We start from the raw sequence: 26,924 nt of genomic DNA, 5'->3' as shown, positions 1-26,924 counted from the left end.
TGATTTCCTTTTTACATATTCTGTTATATTCCTTATAACATTTAAATGACAATAGCGTTCCTTCATTTTTATATTTTTTAAAAGCTCTTTTTTATAGTTTATAGCTTTTTTAACTTTGGCTGTGAGCCACATCAGTTTTATTTTTAGCCTTTTAAACTTATTGCCCATGGGAATATACTTTGCCGTGAGATTACAAACAGTCTTTTTGAAGAATTCCCATTTCTGTACTGTGCCCATTGATGCCAATCCTGGAGCGCAGCCCTCATCCTTGGAAAATTTGCTCTCTTGAAATTAAGTGTTTTTATCTTTCCCGTATGTAATTTTTGCTTACAGCTAACATCAAATGAAATCATGTTATGGTCACTGCTACCCAGATGTTCCTTTATCTGAACATTAGTAATACGTTCTGCATGGTTTGAGATTACCAGGTCCAACAGAGCATCATTCCTAGTTGGGGCCTCAATAAACTGGACCATAAAATTGTCCTGTAATAGGTTTATACATTTTTGCAGTTTAACTGTCCCAGCAGTGCCATTACCCCAGTCAATTTCTGGGTAGTTAAAATCCCCCATTGTTATCACTGTCCCAGCCCTTGCAGCCCTTTCTATCTGTGCGAGAGCTGAGTCTCCACCTGCTCATTAACATTGGGTGGTCTATAACAAACTCCAATGATTAACTTTGAACTACGCACATCTGTATGCTGTTCCACCCATAATGCTTTGGACTCATCACACTCTCCGTCCACCAGGTCCTCTTTCTCACACGCTTTGAGATCACTTGTCATATACAGACAGACCCCTCCACCTTTCCTTTTTACTCTGTTTTTCCGAAAGAGTGCATAGCCAGGAATATTAATAGCTCAGTCATGTGAGGAATGAAGCCAAGTTTCAGCAATACCGATTACATCATAGCTCTCCTGATGCACCAGAGCTTCCAACTCGCCTATTTTGCTTGGCAGACTTCTGGCATTGGTGAACAAACTAATACTAATACTATCATATTGTATTATGCCCTTTTGTCGAGCCTTACGCTAAATGAAATCACGGTCATTACAGTTCAGTAAGCGTGCAAGAAGTGGCCTTGGGGGGAGAGCTGAGTTGCGGTGGTTTTGTGAGTACTCTGTGTGCTCGCTCAACAGAAAATGCACATGAAAATTCAGCATCAGAAAATGTAAGCTTCAACCATCTTTCCACAAAATCTCCTTTATTCTGACCTTCTGCTCTTTCTGGTAAGCCTATGATTCTAAAGTTATTTCAGTGCATGAGATTCTCAAAATCGTCCAGTTTCTGCTGCCACATTATTATTACTCGCTTTTCAGTGATCTGCAGCTTATCGACTATAGGTAAAACACTAACTACCAGAGTTAACACTCTATTTTCAGCTTCAGTAATCCGCTCCCACATACATTGCATGTCCTGTCCTGAAAAGCCAATATCAGTCTTAATTTCTTCCATTTTAGCTGATAAAGCCATGTTAGATGTTTGTATTGGTACCAGCAGCTGAGCATTCACCTGTTCTAGCGTTAATTTGTTCTGTCTCTCCACCCTCTCTGTCATCTCTGCAGCTCCGTGTTTAGCAGCCTCAGGAATCACAGCTCCGAGTGTTTGTGGGACTCCTTCCAGCCCCCCTGTCCCTCAGAGTGGATATATTCTTTCAGTTTCTCTGCTGCTGTCTGTTGTCTATTAATTTCCCCCACAGAGTGGCAAGGGGAGGGGGACACCACTCGTGCTCTTGTCAGCAGAGAGGCTATATATAAGCCGCCAAAGGTATATAAAAAAGCCACTGTTCGTGTCAGGATACTGCCGGAGGCTCAGGCTGAGACACAAGCTCCGCTACTCAAGTCCATCAATGACAGCGGAAGCCACACCTCGAGATGTGACACATTTGTTGTTAATATGTGATGCTTACGAATATGTGATATAAACTCATATGCATGCATATTTAGACTTAAACTTTCATCATTGTGTTTTATGTTTATTTAGGAACCCTGATGAATGGGGATGGTTGCCTTTACATTACTTACTTGCCAGCCATTAAAGTGATCTTGGACTCTCTCATACGTTTTTGCTCTGGCACTCCTTTCTGTATTTCTAAAGTCTGGCATCAAGTCCTCCTCGCAATTAAGGGGTGTTCCCACTTTTAAAAGTGGGAGAATGTCTATTATCCTTTTTGTCCACCAGGGCACTTTGGATCTTTGGGACTGGAATAAAATGTCTCATGTACAGGCTGAAATGTTGTTCTCTGTCTGCCTCCTCCCCACATTGTGCCTTACCATTTCTTTCATGAGTCTCTCAGACTGTCTTGCAGTAACGTCAGTTTTCTGGAGTGATTGTTGCTGTTCCTCTGGAAAAAATCTTCTGGAGTAATTACAGGGCTTTAATTCAAACCTGTTTATGTCACTGATGCCCAAAAGGCGTATTTGTCCCATCATAGAACTGAAGGTTTTCAACACCTCCTTACTGGTCCAAAAGTTTCAGATGTAATCAGCCCTGTCTGTAATTGCATTGCTGAAACAAAGGTTTGTAGCATCAATAGATATTAAGCATGCATATTTGCATATTCCCATTTCCCCCCACATTCAGGTTCTGGCTCTTCCTTTGGTCTGTCCACAGCCTTCCCTGACTTCACCAAAGTGCTTCCCCATTCATCATGCTAATGCAACCTCAAGCAATCCACAACAATGGATATCTGGATCTCCTGTTTACGTAAATGAGTGACCCTGCCCCCTCTGACAACATGGGGAAAGACATAGGGAAGTCCTTGTGCGTCAGAGGGGGCGGGGTCACTCACTGGTGGCCCGCCCTCCGTTATATAAGAACTGTCACCTCAACAGAAGCTTCACACAGCGGAAGACTCCCACTGAGGCCAATCGTGCGGAGGATGAAGCGGAGAAGAAGCCAGAGGAAGATGCCAGACAAAAAGACCGGAGGAAGAAGTGAGGGAAGAAGAATATGGAGGAAGAAGAAGAACACCAAAGGAAGACCAGAAGAAAGAAGATGGAAGAAGAAGCGGGAAAGAAGGACTTTTTCCATCGCAAATTTCCGACCGTGTGTACAGGGCATGAGACCTACGAATATCATTCAGTCTATACCACTTGGGCTTTTTGGCACCAAATGTCTGTTTCCCAGATTAACAAGACCAGTACCTGGTGCTCTGTTCTCATATTGAAGTTTTATGGTTTAGGCCTCTGCTGATGCCAGCTTTGATCATAAAGTGTTGCCCATGTTTTGGACCTGTTTGCTATTGTTTGCTGTGTTGACCATACATTGGTTGTATTGCTTTGGGACCTTCCATGATCTTGAATAATGGAAGCCTTTGTCCTGTACTGTACAATTGAAGACTAGAGTTTTCTTGGCTTATATGGTCACTCTCAACTCTGTACTGGCTTTTTTCTCTTATTGTTTGATAGGATTGTTAGCAGTTGGAGGAGTATCTGGGCTGTCATGATAACTATGTATGCCAGTATCCTGACCTGAAGGTGACAGCAAGTAACTCTTTGTCTTGATTGATGCCTATGTCCTATACCGTATACAGTCTAAGAAAGGGATTTAGCTTCTAAGTAAAAAATCCACATTTATCGGCAGACATTACATCTGAGTACATTGTGTAAAATATGATTTTCTTTTGCTTTTTTTCTTTAGGTGCAATGTTTTCGATTATGGCATCTGTTGAAACTGTATGTTTACTAATTGGTGCAGCTGTATTCAATGGACTTTACCCCACCACCCTATCAACATTTCCAGGAATGTGTTTTATTATCATGGCAGTTTTCCAGTTTATTACCTTTGTGTTGATCCAGTAAGTACCAAAGCTTTAAATAATATCTTTCTTTATATATGGTATATTCATATGTAACTATAGAAACTGAGACACAAGTATAATCTATTCTAAAGCCATGCATGCATGCATAATCTGGTTGCTGAATGATGTTCATAGCTAAATATGTATCTGGTATTATACTCGGAAAACACCATGCAATGCATAAATATTCTTTACAGAGACTTTGCTACTTTGTCCATTCTGTGAAAAAAATCTTTCTTCTGACCCACTGATGCATCCCTGCTAGTTCTGCCTCCATCGCAGACAGCACTAAAATATCTAGTGTTAGATTGTGTTGAAATCTAGAGGTTGGCTCTATCGGCTGAGGTAAAGTCAGGACTGGAGGGTGATTGCTGAAGTATGGGTGAGTTGGGGGTGTAAACAGAAGTAGTCACAACCTATCAGTTAGGATATAAAGTGTAAAACTGTAAAAGTATGGTGACTGTAATCATATACATGCAGTCCCCAAGTTACATACATCTGACTTACATATGACTCATACTTACAAACAAAATGAGGCAACTGGAAGTGAAAGGAAATCTACTCCTAGGAAGGGAAATTCAGTCCTATAGGATTTATCATGGGAAAAAGATGTCTACACTGAAGCTTTATCACCAATCCTTGTTTCCACAACAGCCCAAAACTTTTAAAATCCAGTTGTCACAATGACAGAAAGTGAGGTGAAATGCTCTGAAAAGGGGCACAGACAAAATGTTACAGGGGTGTTAACCCTTACCTACGCTATCCAAATATGTAAAAGTAATTGTTTGGGCTGGCATTACACTTAGAAAATGTACCTGATCCAACTTACATACAAATTCAACTTGAGTAAAAACCTACATAACCCTTTTTGGTTATAACCCGGGGACTGCTTGTATATTCTGTTGGCCAGAAAGCAATACAAAATATATTTTTTATATAAAATGCCTCTACCCCCCAAATCAATTGATATATATATATATATATATATATACTGACTCTACCTTGGCTTCACAATTTCACAGATCTGGCCAGCAGGAACCCTCAAAAAGGATGTTTTTTCATATAAAGGTTTTGTAAAAAGATCCTGTAGGTGGAAAAGTCAGATGTTTTTCCTTTCATTCTCCCGCACTGCCTTATACAGTAGATATAAAAAATTCTAATCCACTGCCATTTGTGCCAAGGAGATAAATCCACCAAATTAGATACTTGACTTTGATTGGGATGAGAGAGAAACCTGTGTGTTTTTGGAGGTCTGCATAAATGTTTACATTATTTTCACTTTATGGTTCAGATGCGTTTTCCATGCTGCCTTGTGACCCTTTAAGCTTTCCCTGTATTTTTCTTATAATATTCCACGGGTATATTTCCTTTTTTGAGTAGCAAAATGCCTTTTAGGGCATCCACTGCTTAACAAAAGTAGGAGGCCCATTAGATCCAACATCCCCATGAACCAGAGGTCCAGTGACTAAGAGTAAGAAACCACAAATAATTGCGTAATTGTAAGTTTTAACTTTATAAGGTAAATCTCATTATTAGTTCAACCAAATCACCTTTGCAATGCATCTGTTGAAATTTGCTTATCAGTGCTTCTAACCAATGTGGTTGTTAAAGACACAATCCACCTTTTCTAAATAAATAAATAAATACATATGCAAATGTAAAAAGAAAGAAAAATACTGCATATTTATTATTTGTTTTGCAAATGAGCTTTGCAATCACAATCACTGGATCACCGGTACAATGACAGTCTCCTGTAGACTTTGCCTGCAGCTTTATGTCCATACTGAGGAATGGAGTTTCAGGTGGAGAGCAGGAGGAATTGTCAATGAACTACAAGTTTGTTGATTGCTGCATGCATATTCCATTGTGAACTACAAGCACAGTGATACCATGATCATTAAACCAGGTATTCGTATTTTTGACAGTGTGGACAGGTGCCAAGTCCTGCTGGAAAATGAAAAATGAAATCAGCATCTCCATAATGCTGGTCAGCAGAGGAAGCATGCAGTGCTCTAGAATTTCCTGGTCGAGGGCTGCACTGACTTTGGACTTGATAAAACACAATGGACCAACACAAGCTGATGACATGGCTCCCCAAATCATCACTGACTGTGGTAACTTCATACTGGGCCTCATGCAACTTGGATTCTGTACCTCTCCACTCTTCCTCCAGACTCTGGGACCTTGATTTCCAAATGAAATGCAAAATGTTTCACAGTCCGTGATGATTTGGGGAGCCATGTCATCTGCTGGTGTTGGTCCACTGTGTTTTATCAAGTCCAAATTCAGCGCAGCCCTCTACCAAGAAAATTCTAGAAAATTTCCTACTTTCCTCTGCTGACTGTCCTTATGGAGATGCTGAGTTACCATTATTAAAAACATAGTAGAACAAGTAACAGTGAATAATCCAGCATCTAACGTGTGATGCGTTGTAAGATAACATAACATTACAGAGGGAATGGGGGGATGGTGGAAGGGGGTGAAAAGGAAACGGGAATCAAGGGAAGAGAGGGCATCATGTTTCATGCCCCTGGATAATATGCGTAATGATGGATCAGGATGAGCATGTTAAAAGTTTAGTGAGGGGTAGAAAATGAACACAGTGGTCAATGTGGTTCTCCCTAATTGGGTACTCCAGGAGGGAGTGTTGTTTCTGCCATGTATGGGGGGGAGGGATGGGAGGAGAGATGGCTGGGAGGTATGGTAGGAACAGAAAAGGGGAGGACTCACCAGGAGGTCCTTCCAGCAGGTTATTTTAGCAAGGTGTTCGATCCTTGTGATCCTGTCAGACTATGTATAAGAAAGAATCCAGAAGTATCGGTGATAACCTATGTCGTAGAGGGGTCTACTAGGTGATGCAAGGTTTCCTTCATTCGAAAGTGTATTCAGCATGCCCAAGTGGATGTGAATTTGGATGGGCGGTCACTCGCAATGCAGATGAGTTCTACCATTTCTTCAATTTTGCTTATACGGGTAAACCATTCAGAAAGGGAAGTGGTATGGGTTTAGCCCCAATGAACTGGTATTCAGAGTTTAGCAGCACTGATCATGTGCATTGATAGAGATTTGAAATATGATTTGTGGGGGATAGAGGTGTGATGGAGGAGAACCTGTGCTGCAGGGAAATCTAAGGTATAAGTTGTCACTTGTGATATTGTGGTGTGAACTTCTTTCCAGGAAGTTTGGATTAGTGGGCAGTCCCACCAAATATGGAGTCCTCACTGCCCACGTCTTTCTGGAAGCACCAACAGAGGTTAGAAAGTGATGAATTGAATTTATGGAGCAGGGCTGGTGTTCAATACCACCACAATAGAATTTTGTAATTGTTTTCCTGTGTTGTAACATTAACTGAGCCCTTCTGAGCATTGCCATAAAGACATTCCCATTGTTCGGGAGTTAGGGGAAGTTGCAGGTCCCATTCCCAATAGCAAGCTGTGTGTTTTGGAGATTATATGTGGTGGTGAGTTTACAGAGCATAGGTGTTCAAATGGGGTTAGCGGTCGAGATATTGCAGATGAGTGGTCTAAGGAGCGTAGGAAATGGCACAGTTGTAAACTCGTCCAAAAAGGTAGGGGGGAGCTGGTTAAATAAAGCGTTAGTTCATCTTGTGTAAGCAGCATACCATTCCGAAAAAATTTGTGTGCAAAGGTGGTAGTATTGGGCTCCAGGCCTAAAAGAAAGTCATTGGACATTCTGGGGGGAATTCCGGGTTTAACTGTATTGGTGGTAGGGGGCCTGGTGTGAAGACAGTCTGAATTTTTTGCACGCCTCTTGGAAAACATACGAGAGTGTGGTTTTGAAGGCTAAGTGAAATATGTTGGGTCTGTAACCATGGAATAGAGTTGATGCGTAATGGAGAAAATGAGTCTTCAAGCTGAACCCAGTCTTTGATTCAGTGATGGACAGACCAGTCTACGATCCTAGATAAGTGGCATGCCCGGTAGTACTTGAGTAGGTCTGGTAACCTAATACTTCCTTTTTGTTTTGGAAGGGTCAGCTGTTCATAACTAATATGTGGGTGGCCTTGGCACCATAGGAAGGCAATACATATTTTTTTATAAGAGCTGAAAAATGTAGGCATTTTAATTGAGATTGTCTGTAAGACGTATAATAAGTGAGGTAGGACATTCATTTTTAGGATAGCCCCATGTCCAAACCATGAAAAGGTGGGATTATCCCCATCTACGTAGATTCTCTGTCACATTTTTCAGGATGGGTAGAACACTTTTAGAGAATAAATCAGAGAGGCGCGTGGGTAGTTGGATACCTAGATAGGATATAAAGTCGGTTTGCCATTTAAGCTGTGTTTACACTGCTCCTCCACCATCCCAACGATGCTGCTTGCAGGATTTTTTATAACGTCCTGCAAGCACACTGCTCCAGTGTGAAAGCACTTGGGCTTTCACACTGGGGATACATGGGAGGCATTTTCCGGGCGCTTTACATGCTCTATTTTTAGCCCTTTAGCTCCTTAACCACTTGCTTACTGGGCACTTAAACCCCCTCATGCCCAGACCAATTTTCAGCTTTCAGCGCTGATGCACTTTGAATGACAATTGCGCGGGCATACAACACTGTACCCAAATGAAATTTTTATCATTTTTTTCCCACAAATAGAGCTTTCTTTTGGTGGTATTTAATTCCAGCTGAGAGTTTTATTTTTTGCTAAACAAACAAAAAAAGATGCAAAAAAAAAATCATGTTTAATAGTTTGTTATAAAATTTTGCAAACAGGTAATTTTTCTCCTTCATTGAAGTGCGCTGATGAGGCTGCACTGGTGGGCACTGATAGGCTGCATTGGTGGGCACTGATAGGCTGCATTGGTGGGCACTGATAGGCTGCACTGGTGGGCACTGATAGGCATAGTTAAGGCGGCACTATTAGGCACAGATAAGGCGGCACCGATGGGCACAGATAAGGCGGCACTGATGGGCAAAGATGGGCACAGATAAGATGGCACGGATGGGTGGCACAGATGGGTGGCACGGATGGGTGGCACTAAGGGGCACTGATAGGTACCACTGATAGATGGGACTGATGGGCCCTGATAGGTGGCACTGATAGGTGGCTCTGATAGGTGGCACTGCTGGGCACTGATGGGCGGCACTGCTGGGCACTGATGGGCACTGGTAGATGACACTGATGGGCACAGATATGTGGCACTGCTGGGTGCAGCACCTTTGTTGAGGCAGATTGTGGGCACTGCTGGGTGGCACTGTGGGCACTGCTGGGTGGCACTGCTGGGTGGCACTGTGGGCACTGCTGGGTGGCACTGTGGGCACTGCTGGGTGGCACTATGGGCACTGCTGGGTAGCACTGACGGGGGGACACATTTTTTATTGATGTGGCACTGGCAGGGGGCAGGTGGGCACTGGCAGGGCTGGCCGTGATCGGGACTGATGTCCCGATCATGGCCGCCGGTGAACGGCTCTTTTTTTCTCCTCGCGCTGTCAGCGCCAGGAGGAATAATAGCCGATTACCGGCTCCGTTGTATCACATGATCAGCTGTCATTGGCTGACAGCTGATCATGTGATAAGGGGTCGGGATCGACCCCTTGCTCGGATCAGTGATCAGGCGAGTCTCATAGACTCGCCGATCACAGAGCGCGCCGCGCACGCCCCTCAGGGGGCGCGCAGGCCGCTCGTGCACGGGACGACATCAATAAACGTAGTCCCGGCAAAGGAGATCCGCACTGTAGCCGTCATTCGGCTATAGCGCGGGTCTCAAGTGGTTAAAAATGTCTCCCATATGATAGAGTCTAAGGGCATGGAATTTGTCAATGTTTATTTTGAAATTAGATATGATTTGGTAGAGTTCAAAGTCTTTTAATAGGGTAGGGAGCGTGGTGTACGGTTCTGTAAGAAAAAGATATCATCCGCAAATGCAGCTAGTTTATAGGGTCGATGCTTCACTGTAAATCCCTTAACATCATTGTCTCTGATGTGTCATAGAAATGGTTCTAGCATGACAGCAAAAGGTATCAGGGAAAGGGGTCATCCTTGCCAGATACTATTTTGTGTATGGAAGGCATTTGACAGGTGGCCATTAATGCATATTTTAGCGGTTGGAGTGGAATATAGCGACATGATGAAATTAAACATGTGGTCACAGATACCAATTAAGCGGAGTACTGCCTCCATGTAGGGATGAGTCGAACACCTCCCAGGTTCAGGTTGGCAGCAGAACAGGAAAACGGGCAAAAAATTCTATGGGACACGAACGTGAAAAATCAAAAGTGCTAATTTTAAAGGCTTATATGCATGGTATTGTCATAAAAAGTGTTTGGCGACCCGGGCCCTGCCCCAGGGGAGATGTATCAATGAAAAAAATAACTTTTAAAAATTGCTGTTTAAATTTCGGGGTGTCTATAGTAACACACAAAGCACCTTATTCTCATGTTGATGGGGACATGGGCCTCATCCCCACAACCCTTTCCTGGTGGTTGTGTGGGTCTGTGGGCAGGGGGCTTATCTGAATCTGGAAGCCCCCTTCAATAAGAGGACCCCCAGATCCTGCCCCCTCGTTTGAAATGGTAAAAATGGTAATGGGTAAATTTTCCCATGAAGTCCATTCATCTTCTTCTCTCGCTCCGCTGACGGACCGAAAAAAATATATCCACCTTATGACGCTTCAGCGTGATGACAGTTCTATTATAATTTGTCATATAATGTGCCATGTGTCTTAAAGTGGAGGTCCACACAAAAATGAAACTTCCGGTTTTCGGAACCCCCCCCTCCGGTGTCACATTTGGCACCTATCGGGGGGTGCAGATACCTGTATAATAAAGGTATTTGCACCCACTTCCGGGCAAAGATCCCAGCGGGGTCTACGCCACTTCCCCCCCCCCCCCCCCCCCAGCTGTCTGCTGGGAGACACACGGCTCCCAGACACAGCAGGGACCATTCGGATTGCGCAGCATGACTCGTGCACGCAGTAGGGAACCAGGAAGGGAAGCTTCACTTCCTGATTCCCTTACCGAAGATGGCAGTGGCAGCATCCAAGGCTGCTGGCATCACGGGGGCCCTGGACAGGGGACAGGTAAGTGTCCTTATTTTACGTTCAATCGATTTTTATTGAAATTTGTAGTAGTACAAGAAACAAAGGAACAAAATAAAAGATAAGCGTAATATCAATAGTACCGTCAGTAGTAAAGTAATCTACTGTGTGTCCAGAAGCTGCACAAAATAATGCAGGGCTGCTTGTAATGTACAATTATAACAAAAAAGAGAATGAACATTAGTACTCGGGGAACATCCTCTTACCAGACACCCCAAATGGGATCTTGCTGTGTACTGGGTCAAGGATCATCCTCAGAGCATCGTAAGAATAAAAGGGCAATATTAAAGCGGGATTCCACCCTAAAGTGGAACCTCCGCTGATCGGAACCCCCCCCTCCTCCGGTGTCACAATTGACACCTTTCAGGGGGGAGGGGGGTGGAGATACCTGTCAAAGACAGGTATTTTCACCCACTTCCGGGCATAGACTCCCATGGGAGTCTACGCCATTTCCTGCCCTGCCGCGCTGTCTGCTGGGACACACACGGGTCCCAGTGACAGCGCGGAGATTTCCTATTGCGCGGCGCCGCTCGCGCATGCGCAGTAGGGAACCGGGAAGTGAAGCCGATTCGCTTTACTTCCTGATTCCCTCACCTCGAATGGCGGCGGCAGCAGCCGAGGCCCGAGCGGTCGATCGGCCTCGGCTGCCGGCATCGCTGGAACCCGGGACAGGTGAGTGTCCATTTATTAAAAGTCAGCAGCTGTAGTATTTATAGCTGCTGGCTTTTAATATTTTTTTTTGGGGCGGAATCCCTCTTTAAGGTTTTCCCCGAGGGTGCAGAGAAGCAATATGAGTCAAATATAACCAACTTTCAATAGAGAAAAAAAGAATAACAAAAAACACATATAACTCTCAACTTAGTTGGTATGAAGCAAATGCAAGAGCAAACAATAGTTATCACATGTGTACCTGGATCCGGGTAAGTGGTGGGCGTATTAGAGTACGAGTATGGTAGCGGGTGAGAAGACATAAAGCATAAACAAAAACAAAAACAATTTGGGGGGGGAGGGGAGAGGGGGGATGGGAAAGAGGAAGGGCTTGGGGAGGTGAGAGATGAAGTGGTAAGAGAGCAAGTAAGTGAGCCCATAATGGAGCATGAGTATTAGATAAGTAGGGGATGGGATTTGTCAAACCATTGTAACCAAGCTTCCCACAATTTCATGGTTCTGGGTAGGTGGCCCTCAGCAGTGGCGTGCATGCGTTCATACATTCCGTGTAGGTGTGTTGTCCTCACAGCTTCAGCACAGGAAGGCGTGTCAAGGGATTTCCAATTTCGGGTCAGAGTCAATTTTGCTGCTAAGCAAATGTGTGTTACTATGCATCTAAGGCCATGTGGAAATTGTTCGATGCCAATGTTGAATAAAGCTAGAGCAGGATCAGTTGGGGTAACAATGTGGGTGACCGCCGATATAAGATTGAATATGTCTGCCCAGAAGGGGACCAGTTTGGGGCAGGACCAAAAGGTATGATAAAGGGTTCCTGGGAGGCCACAAAGTCGCCAACAGGCAGAATTTGCGTTCTCAAAGTATTTGTGTAGAAGGTTTGGGGTAAGGTACCATCTAAGATTCATTTTATATGTGAGTTCCCAAAGATTGGCCGATTTTGTTGCAGAATAGACAGCTTTTATGGCGAGCGACCATTGTTGTGGTGAGTATGAAGTACCAGTGTCTTGTTCCCATTTCACCAAAGGGGGTAGTTTAGCAAAGATCATTTTATCATTAAGTGTGGTATAAAACAAAGAGATACCCTTAGCTGTAACATCATTACCCGAGATGTATTGCCAAGTTGTTTTCGGAATACTTACATGGAGATGGGGATTTTGTAGTATTCAGTGAGTGATTTGAAAGTATTTAAAGTAGTCGCGGGGGGAAAGATTAAATTCCTGTCGTAGAGATGTAAAGGATTTGAGGAGTCCAGAATCATAAAGGTCTACTATATGTGTAATCCCATTGTTTTTCCAAGAATGGAGATGCAGATCGGAGATCAGTAAACCAATAATATCTATTGGAAGGGGAATTTTACAGTTGGTGATGTTTGATTTTGTGTGGGCAATCAAGTATTTGAATGCTAACACTGATGCTACTATAGATGGGGAAAGGTGGGTACAATTCGCCTTCAATTTAGGCGCAGAGAGGAGCCACAATCCCAGATTGCTACCAGGTATTTGGCAGGATTCTATGGAGCTCCACTGATTGGAAGGATCAGGATTAAACCAGGCTCTAATTTGAGCCAGTATAGCTGCATTGTAATAGTCTCTAATATTAATATATCCCATGCCTCCCAACTGTTTGTGTTTTATTAGGGAGTTGTGTGCTATTCTAACCCTTTTTCCTTCCCACACAAAGCTTCTGAGGAGTGATTGAATTTGCGTATGGAAGGTTGAAGGTATGGGGATCGGGATTGCTCTAAATAAATACAAGAGTTGGGGAAGATGGATCATTTTAAATGCTGCTAGTCTACCCGAACTTGTGAGCATCAGTCTAGACATTTTATCTAGTTCTAGTGAGAGTTTATTGAGAAAAGGGACAAAGTTGGTTTTGAATAAATCTTTAGGGCGAGAAGTGAGAGTGATACCTAAGTAGCTCAGAGAGTCTGTAGACCACATATATTGGTAAAGATTTTTTAGGAACAGAGATTGGCGCTCCGGTAAGAACAAGGGGAGGACATAGGATTTAGAAACGTTCACTTTGTAATAAGAAACAAGACTGAATTAATCAAGTGTTTGTTGTACCGAAGCCAGGGAAGCTGTGGGATGTGTCAAAGAGAAGATAACATCATCAGCAAAGAGGCTAATTTTGTGATCTGTGTTGCCAATGTTGATACCAAAAATGGTGGGGTGGGATCTAATTTTAGCAGCCAGGGGTTCGATCAGTAGGTCAAAGATCAAGGGCGACAAGGGGCATCCTTGGCAAGTGCCGTTGGAGATGTGAAATGGTGTCGATAGCATGGACGAGCAGTAAACTTGGGCCGAGGGATTAGAATAAAGGGCTAGAATGGCTGAAAGAATATGGTTCTGGAATCCAAATTTCTCTAGGGTAAATTTTAAGTAATGCCAGTGGACCCTATCGAACGCCTTCTCCGCATCCAACGAGAGAAGCAGAGAAGGCGTTCGGTGGGCCGCCGCGTGATGGATAAGATTGATCATCCGTCTTGTAGCATCTGAGGTTTGGCGCCCCTTAACAAATCCCGATTGGTCAGGATGTATCAACATTGGCAAGACGTCGATCAATCTTTTTGCTATAACTTTAGCGTAAAGTTTCACGTTGTGATTTAATAATGAAATAGGGCGGAAATTTGGAGATAAGTTTGGTTCTTTCCCCGGCTTCGGTATAGTCACTATTAAAGCTTTAAGCATCTCTTGAGGAAAAGAGGCAGAGGAGGCAGCAGAGTTGAACAGCGGTGTCATGTGCTCAGTGAGAATGGAGCTGAATTGCTTATAATATTCTCCCACAAAACCGTCAGGGCCGGGTGTTTTACCATTAGGTAGCGTTAAGATGGCAGATTGAATTTCTGTTTGTGTGAAAGGGGCATTTAGTTCCTCCAGCTGTTGTGAAGTCAGGTTGGGGAGTTTCACAGAATCTAGAAATGCTTGTATCTGTACGGGGGTGGGTTGGGCTTGATCAGGAGCGTTTTTCAAATTGTATAGTTTGCCATAATATGCGCTAAAGGCATTAGCGATATCTTGTGGATTTTGTAATTTGGAGTTAGAGTCAGGATGATGGATATAAGGAATGGGACGCCTAGTGAGAGGTCCCTTAATCTGGTGGGAGAGTAGTTTGCCAGATTTATTACCTGCAGCGTAAAAGTTCATTCTGTGTCTCCGCTGAATATGGTCATGTTTTTCTAGAAGAAGAGCCCTAAGTTCTAATCTTAATGATATTAATTCCGATTTGAGTGCTTGGGTGGGTTGGGATTTATTGAGTAGATCAGTATTTTGGATGCGCATGAGAAGTGCGTCCATCTGCTGCCTCCTTCGCTTGCCATCTCTAGCTCCAAGTTGAATGAAAAGTCCCCGCATATATGCTTTATGCGAGGCCCATAAAATATGGGGATCTGCAACAGAGTCTTTGTTGTGGACAAAGAAGGCCTCCAATTCGTCTTTCAGTGTTTGAGCATAGGTTCAGATTGTAAAATTCTTGTATTCATTCTCCAAAGATACGCTGGAGAATGCCTGACATTGTCTTCTAAGGTAATGCTGACGGGGGAGTGATCTGACCATGTAGTCAGGTGTATGTTGGAGGAGGATACGGTTTGAAGGGTCCAAGGGTCTGTCAAAAAGAGGTCGATGCGGGAACAAGAGTTGTGTCCTGGGGAGAAGTACGTATAGTCCCTCTCATCTGCATGTTGACATCTCCAAATATCCAGAAGACGTAGTTTACTCAGCAGAGGATTTAGTGCCAGCCTGCTTCGCCTGGGCTGGATGGACGAATCAAGATCGGGATCAGGGGTGCTGTTAAAGTCTCCACACCATATTGTAGTGCCTTGTTTTTCTTTTTCTACTTTTTTATGTAATTTGCGTAAGAAACGAGCTTGATGAGTATTGGGCGCATAGACATTAACAAAAGTATAAGGAGCCCCATTGATGATACAAGATAGAATAATGTAACGGCCTTCAGGGTCCTTGGTGCACTGAACAAGTTGAAACGCTAGAGAATTTTTGAAAGCAATAAGCACCCCTTTCTTTTTTTTGCTTGCATTAGCTGTGAAGACAGTGCTGAAATCTCTATTGGTGCATGTAGGGGGATTACTCTCTTGGAAATGTGTTTCCTGTACGCATAGAATTTCACATTTGGTATGCTTGGTCAGTGCCCACAAGGATCTTCTCTTCGCAGGGTGATTTAGTCCCTTCGCATTGATTGTGACAATGGTGATAGGCATATGGAGTGCAGGAATGTAAAAAAAATGAGAAAGGTATTACCTGATAGGGCGTAGGGCTAGAGGAGACCGGGACTTCAGTGAGCGATGAGATATGGTTCAGCTGTCAGAATGGGTGAGCGTTGAAGGTGGACAGCAAGAAGTGCAGGTACCCTGCTAGTGGACTTGTTATGCCGCGTACACACGAGCGGACTGTATGGCGTACTTAGTCCGTCATACAATCCGACGGACAGTCCGTCATACTTTCCACTGAACGGACTTGACCACACACGGATACCCAAACAGTCCGACGAAAGCTTGCGCGATGACGTGTACAGCACGTACGACGGGACTAGAAATAGGAAGTGCAATACACAGCAAAGCACCCTTCCGCCGTGTAAATCCTTTCTGGGCATGCGCCATTCTTAGTCCATCGAACTAGCATACTGACGAGCGGATTGTCCGCTGAAACCAAAATACGACGGACAGAATTTAGAAAAATCCGAAATTCTTAGTACGCCGGACTGCACGCTGAAAAAGTCAGCTGAAGCCCACACACGAGCGGACTGTCCGCTGAAATGTGTTTCGACGGACTAAGTACGCCATACAGTCCGCCCGTGTGTACGCGGCATAATAGAGGCGAGGGTAGATCTTGAATGGGAGCGTTCAGGCAAGTAGGTCGAGGCTCTCGAAGCGCTGTGTAAGGCAGAGATACAGGAGGGGAAGGAGGAAATATGGGGAGGGGAAGAACAAAAACAAAAAAGGAAAAATACAAAAAGGTACAAACGTAACTCAACGGTCCAAGAAACAACAATAACAGTGAATTGATGTGATTCGGAATGCTGCTTGGTAGATGACCGTAAACTGTAATAAGTGTTTCGAGTGAGGAGTTACCTCAGCGCCTCAGCGCGTAGAAACACTAAATAGGGGTAACGAGTCTTAAGACCGGGTGTGAGTAGATGGCAACGCCAGACGGCAGTTGTAAAGCATGGTCCCAAACCACATAGCTAGTGGGAGGCATTTTTCTGGCTCCTTGGGGGCAGAGGTTGGGTTGAAAGAGAGCCTGTGTTACTTTGGTCCATGGGTGCTGCATCTGGGGGAGCAGGGATGATGTCCCATCTTTGTAGTAGGTGCAAACCTTGTTGCAGAGACGTTACTACGTGTTTTCTCCATTGGTATTGAAGTTGATGGTTACGGAGAGCTTTAGTTATTGTGTTTAGTTGTCTCTGTCTGCTCAGGGTGTGCTGTGAGAGGTCAGCATAGATTTGGAGACGGGAGTACAGGTCTGGTAATGATTCCATTCCCCTCATTTTGTGCATAAACTGTTCCTTGATGTGATAGAAGTGCACCCTCAATATGACATCTCTAGGTACTGCATCTGGTAAGAACGCAGGTTTAGGTAATCTGTGAATGCGATCTATGACAAGCTCAATATTTTTTGCCTCAGAAAGCACCGTTTTGATGAGACCTTTGGCAAAGGCAGGTAGCTCAGAATTTTGGACAGATTCTGGGATCCCTCTAATTTTAAAGTTATTACGTCTGGCCCTGTCCTCTAAATCCGCCATTTTGTCTTTTATCCAAACAATGTCCTGAGATTGTGCTTCCTGAGTATCAATAACATCATTCACTGTGCCCGTAATGTCACCTACAGTAGCCTCCATTTGTGTGATTCTGTCATCCATTGCTCCTAGCTTGTGGCCAAAACGATGCATAAGGGAGAGCATGTCAGATTGCAAAGAGCTCCTCAGAGACATGAGCATGTCTTTCAAGGTAGAGTCTATTACAGCCTGTCCAGTGGTAGGAAATGCTGCTATGGCGTCAGGCTGGTGGTGCAGCTGAGGGTAGGCCTGAGGCATCCCACTATTCTGAGCCATGCCCTGGGCCGGTCCCATGTCATCCAGGCGCATTTTAGCCTTAGCTGGGCTGTGGGCTGTGGGTGTTCCCGGGGGAGAGAGAGAGAGTGTCCTGCTTTGCTTACCAGAGGGTCCGATGCGAGGTGGTAAGCTCCCCCTTCATTCGAACGAGATGCGGCCTCAGCCTGTGTGGGTTGTGAATTCGCTTCGGCGCCATCTTGGTTTTTCCGTGTGGACGGCTGGTACATATATGCCGTCAGTTTTCGGGGAAGCCGACTGTCCTTTCGCTTGAGCGACATCTCCGGGAGGTAGAGCGGGTGTTCCCCCAGGTTGCCAGAAGCAAAAAGAGCGGATTGGGATCGCTGAAATGCCGCTTTAGAAGCCGTTCGGATGGAGAGCAGTCTCCTTACGCAGCCATCTCGGTCACGCGCCGGCCATGCCCCCTAAGTGTCCTTATTTTAAAAGTCAGCAGCTACAGTATTTGTAGCTGCTGAATAAAAAAAAATAAAAAATTGGCGTCCCTTCTGCGAAAAAGTTTTATCCCTATTGTGGGGTTACCAGTCTGTTATTTTTAAATTTGAATCATATTCCCTCTCAAGCATCTCTTTTCCAGACATAATAAGTTCAGTGTTCGCAACCTTTCTTCATAATTACTATCCTCCAGACCCTTTATTAGCTTTGTTGCCCTTCTCTGTACTTTCTCCATTTCCAGCACATCCTTCCTGAGGACTGGTGCCCAAAAATGGACAGCATACACCAGATGAGGCCTGACCAAAGTCTTGTAGAGTGGGAGTAGAGTGGATTTCTTTATCCCTGGAGTTAATCCCCTTTTCAATGCATTCCAATATTCTGTTTGCTTTGTTAGCAGCAGCTTGGCATTGCATACTATTTCTGAAACTATCATCTATTAGGACCCCCAGGTCCTTTTGCATCCTAGATTCCCCAGAGGTTCACCCCCTAATGAGTAGATTGCATTCATATTTTTGCCACCCAAATGCATTATTTTACATTTTTTCTACATTAAACCTCATTTGCCATGTAGTTGCCCATCCCATTAACTTGTTCAGATCTTCTTGCAAGGTTTCTACATCCTGCGGAGAAGTTATTTCCCTGCTTAGCTTAGTGTCATCCACAAATACAGAGATTGAACTGTTTACCCCATCCTCCAGGTCATTTATGAACAAATTAAACGGGATTGGTCTCAGCACAGAACTCTGGGGGACCCACTTCCCACCCCTGACCATTCTGAGTATTCCCCATTTATCACCACCCTTTGAACTCGCCCTTGTAGGCAGTTTTCAATCCATGTACTCACTCTATGGTCCATGCCAACGGACCTTACTTTGTACAGTAAACGTTTATGGGGAACTGTGTCACTCGCAGCCTACGTGCATGCGCAGACCACATGCACTCACAGACCACGTGCACTCGCAGTCCACATGCACTCGCAGACCACGTGCACTCGCAGACCACATGCACTCGCAGCCTACGTGCACTCGCAGACCACGTGCACTCACAGACTACATGCACTTGCAGACCACCTGCACTCGCAGACCACGTGCACTCGCAAACAATGTTCATTTGAAGACTACGTGCACTCGCAGCACTTGTGTACTCACTGCCCACGTGCACTCACAATACACAGGTACTCACACTGCACAGGTGCACACAATACACAAGTATACACAATACACAGGTACTAACGATCCACACACGCTACTCAGACAACACTCAGATACTCACAATACACAGGCACTCCCAACACTCACAATACTCAGGTACTATCTGAGGTTAATACTCAAAAAAAAGCTGTTTAAAAAGTGACAAAAAAGGTGTTAGAAAAGCTGCAAGGAAAACCCCCCAAAAGAACATAAAAATGCAACACAGCAATCACCAGCAGTTAAAAGCAAAACTTGTTCACACTCTCCACTTAAGGTTCCCACTGTTCAGCTTCCAACCAGCAAGTCTGTCTTTTGCCTGTCTTAAGCTTTTTAACATTTTTCCATTGTAAGTGGGCCTTCCATTGTATGTGCTTCGGAGGGGGAAATGGGTTTATGTCAGTACTGTGTCAGAAAGTCTTGAATCACGTTTCAGCTAGATCTGGAATCATTTGGTGGAGCATAGCTGGGGGTAGGTGATATAGGTTTGTGTAATATTGCTCGAACTGAGTTGCAATGTCTGTGGAGGCTTATTAGATACAGCCTTGTGGGGTATGAATAGTGTGTACAGTATTGGATGCTTTTTTAGCTTTTGGACGAGGGTAAACTTGCGCTTCGTTTTCAGACCTAAAAACTCTGACAGTGTAGTTTAAGCCTGAGTTCTTGGTATGTTTGTTGTGCCTGTGACCACTTGTGTTTTAACTCTAGGGACTTAACCTTTTTGAGGAGATCATTGAGTTGTAGGGATGAGCCGAACACCCCCCGGTTCGGTTCGCACCAGAACTTTCGAACGGACCCCAAATTCGAATGAACTTTAGAACCCCATTGAAGTCTATGGGACTCGAACGTTCGAACTTAAAAGTGCTAATTTTAACGGCTAATATGCAAGATACTGTCCTAAAAAGGGTTTGGGGACCTGGCTCCTGCCCCAGGGGACATGGGTCAATGCCTAAAATGTTTTTAAAAATGGCCGTTTTGGCGGGAGCACTGATTTTAATGACGATTAAAGTGAAAAAAAAAAGTTAAATATTCCTTTAAATATGGTGCCTGGGGGGTGTCTAGTATGCCTGTTGGTTTTGCCACAACATTGTAAGCCCTCAAAGTGACTCTTGGTGGGCGTTGGAGCGCCCTGCTGTGAACGATTATATCAAGAATTGTAATTACATGCCATTGTTGAACAGTGGTAGAAAAATTGACCTTTGGTGGTTGTGGTGCTGGTGCCACAACACTATAAGTCCTCACCGTTACTCTGGGTGGGCACAGGAAGGGGCCCTCCTGTGAAATATTATATCAAAAATTGTACTTAAACACCCCTGTTAAACAGGGGCAGAAAAATTGGGCCTTAGGCACTGGTGCTGGTGCCACCACACTGCAACCTCTGCCATATACTCTAGTTTTATTGCAGGAATTAGCCCTGCTGCAAAGCATTGCATCAAAAATTGTACTTAAACGCCCCTGTTAAACAGGGGAAGAAAAATTGGGCCTTAGGCACTGGTGCTGGTGCCACCACACTGCAACTTCTCCCATATACTCTTGTTTGATTGCAGGAATTAGCCCTGCTGCAAAGCATTGCATCAAAAATTGTACTTAAACGCCCCTGTTAAACAGGGGCAGAAAAATTGGGCTGATGGCATCAACCAGAACCAGAAATGTTCTTCCAACATATCAGCGGAGGAGGAAGAGGATAGACAATCAACATAACAGGACAGTCTCTCAGCATCAGCATCAGCATAGACAGTCTTGAAGGGATGTGATATTTAAAAAAAAATTATTCTGTTACATCAGCTTCAAGTGCTTGGTAGCTGTGGGTGATCCAAGACTGATTCATCTTGATGAAGGTCAGTCGATCAACTGATTCGGTGGACAGGCGCACCCTGTGATCAGTAACAAAGCCACCAGCAGCACTGAAGGTGCGTTCCAAATGAACGCTGGATGCAGGACAGGCCAGTAGCTCAATTGCATACTGTGCAAGCTCTGGCCAGTGATCCATCCTCAAGACCCAGTAAGCCAGAGGATTTTCGGTGGGAAAGGTGTCCAAGTCTGACCTTGCCCCTAGGTATTCCTACACCACGTAAATCAGACGCTGGCGATGGGTGCTGGAACCGATCATACCTTGGGGCTGCGGACTAAAAAATTGTCTGAAAGCATCAGTCAGACGGCCACCTTCTCCACCGCTCCTTCTGACCGATGCCTCAGCAACACGTTGTCCAGGACCAGGAGTTTGTAACCTCCCAGTCTCTGGGAACGCGTTGCACAGACCTTTCTGCAAGGCCTCCCGGAGATGTCTCATCCTCTGCTCCCTCTGCGATGGCAAGATAAGGTCGGCAACCTTACCCTTGTACCGTGGATCAAGAAGAGTGGCCAGCCAGTATTGGTCCCTCTCCTTGATCCGAAGAATACGAGGATCCTTCCGCAGGCTTTGCAGGATCAGGGAGGCCATGCAGCGTAGGTTAGCTGAGGCATTCGGTCCGGAGTCCTCTGGGTCACTAAGGACAACATGATCCGCAGCTACCTCCTCCCAGCCACGTACAAGTCCATGTGTTTCTTGGGACTGTAAATCATCCCTACAAGACTGCTGCTGCTGCTGCTGCTGCTGCTGCTGCTGATGCTGAGTGCCAGCCTCCACCTCCATGCTGACACAATCATCCTCCTCCTCCTCTTCCTCCTCCTCATCCTCTTCCTGTGTGATGGGTGGCACAGCAGGAACACTGTCTGGATAAAGGGGGCCTTGAGAGGCAAGGAAGTCCTCCTCTTCCTGCCTCTGTTCTGCCTCAAGTGCCCTGTCCATTATTCCACGCAGCGTATGCTCCAAGAGGTGGACAAGAGGTACAGTGTCACTGATGCATGCACTGTCACTGCTCACCATCCTTGTGGCCTCCTCAAACGGTGACAGGACAGTGCATGCATCCCTGATCATGCCCCACTGGCGTGGTGAGAAAAAACCGAGCTCCCCTGACCCTGTCCTGGTGCCGTAGTCGCACAGGTACTCATTGATGGCCCTCAGCTGCGCGTGCAGCCGCTGCAGCATGGCCAACGTTGAGATCCATCTGGTGGGCATGTCACATATAAGGCGGTTCTTGGGCAGGTTCAACTCCTTTTGGAGCTCAGCCAGCCGAGCACAGGCATTAAAGGATTGGCGGAAATGCACACAGACTTTCCTGGCCTGCTTCAGGACATCCTGTAAGCCGGGGTACCTGCCCAAGAACCGCTGCACCACCAGGTTAAGGACGTGAGCTACACAGGGCACATGGGTCAGTTGTCCCTGTCGGAGGGCGGAGAGGAGGTTGGTGCCATTGTCACAAACCATTCCTGGCTTAAGCTGGTGTGGCGTTAACCACCTCTTGGCCTGCCCCTGCAGAGCTGACAAAACATCCGCCCCAGTGTGGCTCCTGTCCCCCAAACAAACCAGCGCAAGCACGGCATGGCATCGTTTTGCCTGCGTACTTGCATAGCCCCTGGAACGCCTATGAAGCACCGCTGGTTCTGAGGACAGAGCACTGGAAGAGGCCATGGAGGAAGAAGAAGAGGAGGGGGTGGAGGAGAGAGGTGTGTCACAACCAATAGTAGCATTTTGGAGGCGTGGTGGCAGAACAACCTCCAACACTACTGCACCTTGTCCTGCATCCTTCCCAGCTGCCAGAAGAGAGACCCGTGAAAGACAGGTAACGTCCCTGTCCATGCCTGCTGGACCATGAGTCAGCGGTAATATGCACCTTACCGCTGACCGCCCTGTCCAGCGAGGCAAGGACATTGCCTTCCACATGCCGGTAGAGAGACGGAATCGCCTTCCGTGAGAAAAAGTGGCGTTTGGGGACCTGCCACTGAGGAACCGCACATTGTACAAACTCACAGAAGGGGGTCAAGTCTACCAACTGAAAAGGCAGCAGTTGAAGTGCTTGCAATTTAGCCAAGCTAGCATTCAACCGCTGGGCATGTGGATGGCTGGGAGTGAACTTCTTTCGCCGGTCCAGCATCTGGGGCAGGGACATTTGCCTGCTATAATCGGACGTGGGTGTACCGCTAGCAGAGTTCCCGGAAGCACTTGGCTGTGACACACCTAATTCTACACCTTCATTCCTCTCAGAGCAGGTTTCAGAGAGGACTGAAGGTCTAGTGGGGTTGGAGATGCCAGCTGATGAGGAGCAAGGAGAGGTCCGCTTTGTTCTTTGGTGTGGGTCTTTGAGGTACGCTTGCCAACGAGCTGCATGGCAGGTCAACATATGTCTGGTCAAGCATGTGGTGCCCAAGCGGCTGATGTTTTGGCCACGCGAGATACACTTGAGACATATGTTGCAAATAGCAGTGGTGCGATCTGATGCACTCGTCTCAAAAAAGGCCCACACCAAAGAACTTTTAGAATAACGCGCAGAGGCAGCGCCCTGCACAGGCAGAGCTCTGCAGTGTGATTCAGTCGGTGTGCTGCCCCTAAGCTGGCCCCCGGAGGGCATCCTGCCTCGTTGGACATGTGCCTCCTCCTCCTCCTCCTCCTCCTCTCTCCTTCCAGGCACCCACGTGGAGTCAGTGCCCTCATCATCCCCTCCCTCTTCATGGCTGTAGCAAACCTGGCAGTATGCTGCAGCTTGTGGAACATGACTGCCAGATTGCTGTCCTTGAGCATCCCCTCTCTCTGCGCTCACGCTACTGCCTTCCTCTAGCTGAGTGTCATCATCAGAGCCCACAAAACACTGGGCATCCTCCTGGAGCATGTACCCAACACTGTGCTCAAAGAGTTCAGGAGACTCCTCAGGAGGATGTGGTGGGTCTAGGGAAGGAGTCACTGATGATGACATTGAGAGGAGGGAAGACGATGCGTTGGCAGCTGCTTTGCTAGTACCCTGAGACTGAGAGAGACAGGATGAGGAGGATGAAGAGGGCTTGGTCATCCACTCTACCAAGTCGTTGGCATGTTGCGGCTCAACATGTCCAGCTGCCGAAAAGAAGGACAAGCGTGTCCCATGGCCACGTGCTGATGACAATGCACCGCGTCCACGACCAGCACTGTTGTCTCTAGACACAGAGCCTGCTTGCCCTCTTTTATCGGCTCGCTCCTGTCTGCCCCTCCTTGCTGGCCTTCCAGACATGGTAATGGTCTGAAGGGAGTTGGGTAAAAAAGCAGTTGGGTAGTGTATATTGTGCTAGAGGCACACAACACCCACTAACTCCTGCAGATGCCTTTATTATAGAACACCAGAGATAAAGGGGTATATACAGATGTATACTGTGCTGTGCTGGAGGCACACACAACTTCCAATAACTCCTGCAGATGGCAAGTGGTCTCAAATAGAGAAGAGCTATGTAGGTGGATATAGCGGTATGTACTGGGTACAGAGCACGCAGACAGCACGCACTAGCTCCTAACACTACTGACTGCAAGCTCTATTATAAAAGATAGATCACTAGCTATATAGGTGAGGTGAATATAGCGGTGTATACTGCGGTCAGGGCACTCAGACAACAACCACTACACAACAGCAAGATCGAAAATCGTCCGAAAACTATCGGTGTGTACTGTGTTGAAGGTACACAGAACACCCACTAACTCCTGCAGATGCCTTTATTATAGAACACCAGAGATAAAGGGCTATATACAGATGTATACTGTGCTGTGCTGGAGGCACACACAACTTCCAATAACTCCTGCAGATGGCAAGTGGTCTCAAATAGAGAAGAGCTATGTAGGTGGATATAGCGGTATGTACTGGGTACAGAGCACGCAGACAGCACGCACTAGCTCCTAACACTACTGACTGCAAGCTCTATTATAAAAGATAGATCACTAGCTATATAGGTGAGGTGAATATAGCGGTGTATACTGCGGTCAGGGCACGCAGACAACAACCACTACACAACAGCAAGATAGAAAATCGGCCGAAAACGATCGGTGTGTACTGTGTTGAAGGTACACAGAACACCCACTGCTTCAGACGCCAACACACTACACAAGGCCGCCGCGCTGGCGGACTTATATAGTGTGGGGCGTGCACTACACAGCCTGAGCTATGATTGGCCACAGGCATCCTGCCTGTGGCCAATCATGGCTCTCCTCGTTGCTGGCGCTGCGATTGGCCAAGCATGCGGGGTCTCAGTGCATGCTTGGCCAATCATGAGCCAGCAATGCACTGCGCCATCGCAGTGCATTGTGGGCCGTGAGCGCCACACGAATTTGGCGCAAACGGACCAAAATGTTCGGACTTCGCCGAACGGACGAACAGCCGATGTTCGAGTCGAACGTATGTTCGACTCGAACACGAAGCTCATCCCTATTGAGTTGTATTCTACTGTTTTTTTTCATAGAAGCTGCAAGTGCCAGGAGATTGCCTCTGATTACACATTTGTGTGTTTCCCATTGTATAAGGGGTGTCGTATCTGGAGTGTTATTTTCTGTAAAGATGTCTCGAATGTCGGCTTGGATTTTGGTATTGGTCAGAGGGTCTGTCAAAAGGGAAGAGTCTAATCTCCAGGTTTTAGTGAGGGTGGTGTTATCTGGAAAGGATAGGGTCATTATGACAGGGTGATGGTAGCAAAGGAACATGGGTTCTATAGAGGCTTTTGTAAGGTGTGAGAGATCTTTCTGTGAGAGGTAAATGCAATCAATTTGAGAGTATTTATTGTGGAAGGGGAGAAAAAGATAAAATCTCTCTCTCCTGGGTGGAGGGTTCTCCAGGTATCGTGTAGTATTAATTCTTGTAGTTGTAATTAAATTTGTTTAAGTGATTTGAAGGGCATGTATGAAGTTCCAGAGAAGGTGTCCTCTATCGGATTTAGTGATACATTGAGATCTTCACCCAATGGAAGCCAGCAAGTGCATTCATAAGTTTCTGAAAGAATCCTACTTGAGCTTTATTGGGGCTGTAGATATTGGCTAAAGTTATTGGTTTGCCTTGGAGGGATCCCTTGAGGAAGAGGTAGCAGCCTTCCTTGTCTGCAAGTAAATCAGTAATTTGAGGCTGCGTGTTTTTGGAGCCCAAGATAGACACACCTTTAGATTTTGCAGCTGCATTAGTAGCAATATGGACTGTCAGGTAGTAGTGATCATATACAGGTCCTTCTCAAAAAATTAGCATATTGTGATAAAGTTCTTTATTTTCTGTAATGTACTGATAAATATTAGACTTTCATATATTTTAGATTCATTGCACACAACTGAAGTAGTTCAAGCCTTTTCTTGTTTTAATATTGATGATTTTGGCATACAGCTCATGAAAACCCAAAATTCCTATCTCAAAAAATTAGCATATCATGAAAAGGTTCTCTAAACAAGCTATTAACCTAATCATCTGAATCAACTAATTAACTCTAAACACCTGCAAAAGATTCCTGAGGCTTTTAAAAACTCCCAGCCTGGTTCATTACTCAAAACTGCAATCATGGGTAAGACTGCCCACCTGACTGCTGTCCAGAAGGCCATCATTGACACCCTCAAGCAAGAGGGTAAGACACAGAAAGAAATTTCTGAACGAATAGGCTGTTCCCAGAGTGCTGTATCACGGCACCTCAGTGGGAAGTCTGTGGGAAGGAAAAAGTGTGGCAGAAAACGCTGCACAACGAGAAGAGGTGACCGGACCCTGAAGAAGATTGTGGAGAAGGACCGATTCCAGACCTTGGAGGACCTGCGGGAGCAGTGGACTGAGTCTGGAGTAGAAACATCCAGAGCCACCGTGAACAGGCGTGTGCAGGAAATGGGCTACAGGTGCCGCAT

General features: G+C 45.7%; 1 protein-coding gene across 1 annotated transcript in view; it reads left to right on the top strand.

Annotated features, from left to right (window-relative positions):
* LOC143987588 (proton-coupled folate transporter-like) overlaps positions 1–26,924 on the top strand; it is a 627,892-nt gene that overhangs the window by 431,298 nt on the left and 169,670 nt on the right. The window contains exon 6 of the mRNA XM_077486441.1: positions 3,642–3,798. Coding sequence (XP_077342567.1) covers positions 3,642–3,798 — 157 coding nt within the window. The remainder of the gene's footprint in view (positions 1–3,641; positions 3,799–26,924) is intronic.

This window comes from Lithobates pipiens, unplaced genomic scaffold, assembly GCF_037356315.1.
Source record: "Lithobates pipiens isolate NorthernLeopardFrog02 unplaced genomic scaffold, aLitPip1_a1.2 Scaffold_18, whole genome shotgun sequence".
Lineage (NCBI taxonomy): Eukaryota > Metazoa > Chordata > Amphibia > Anura > Ranidae > Lithobates > Lithobates pipiens.
This window is presented reverse-complemented; position numbering and strand designations above follow the sequence as displayed.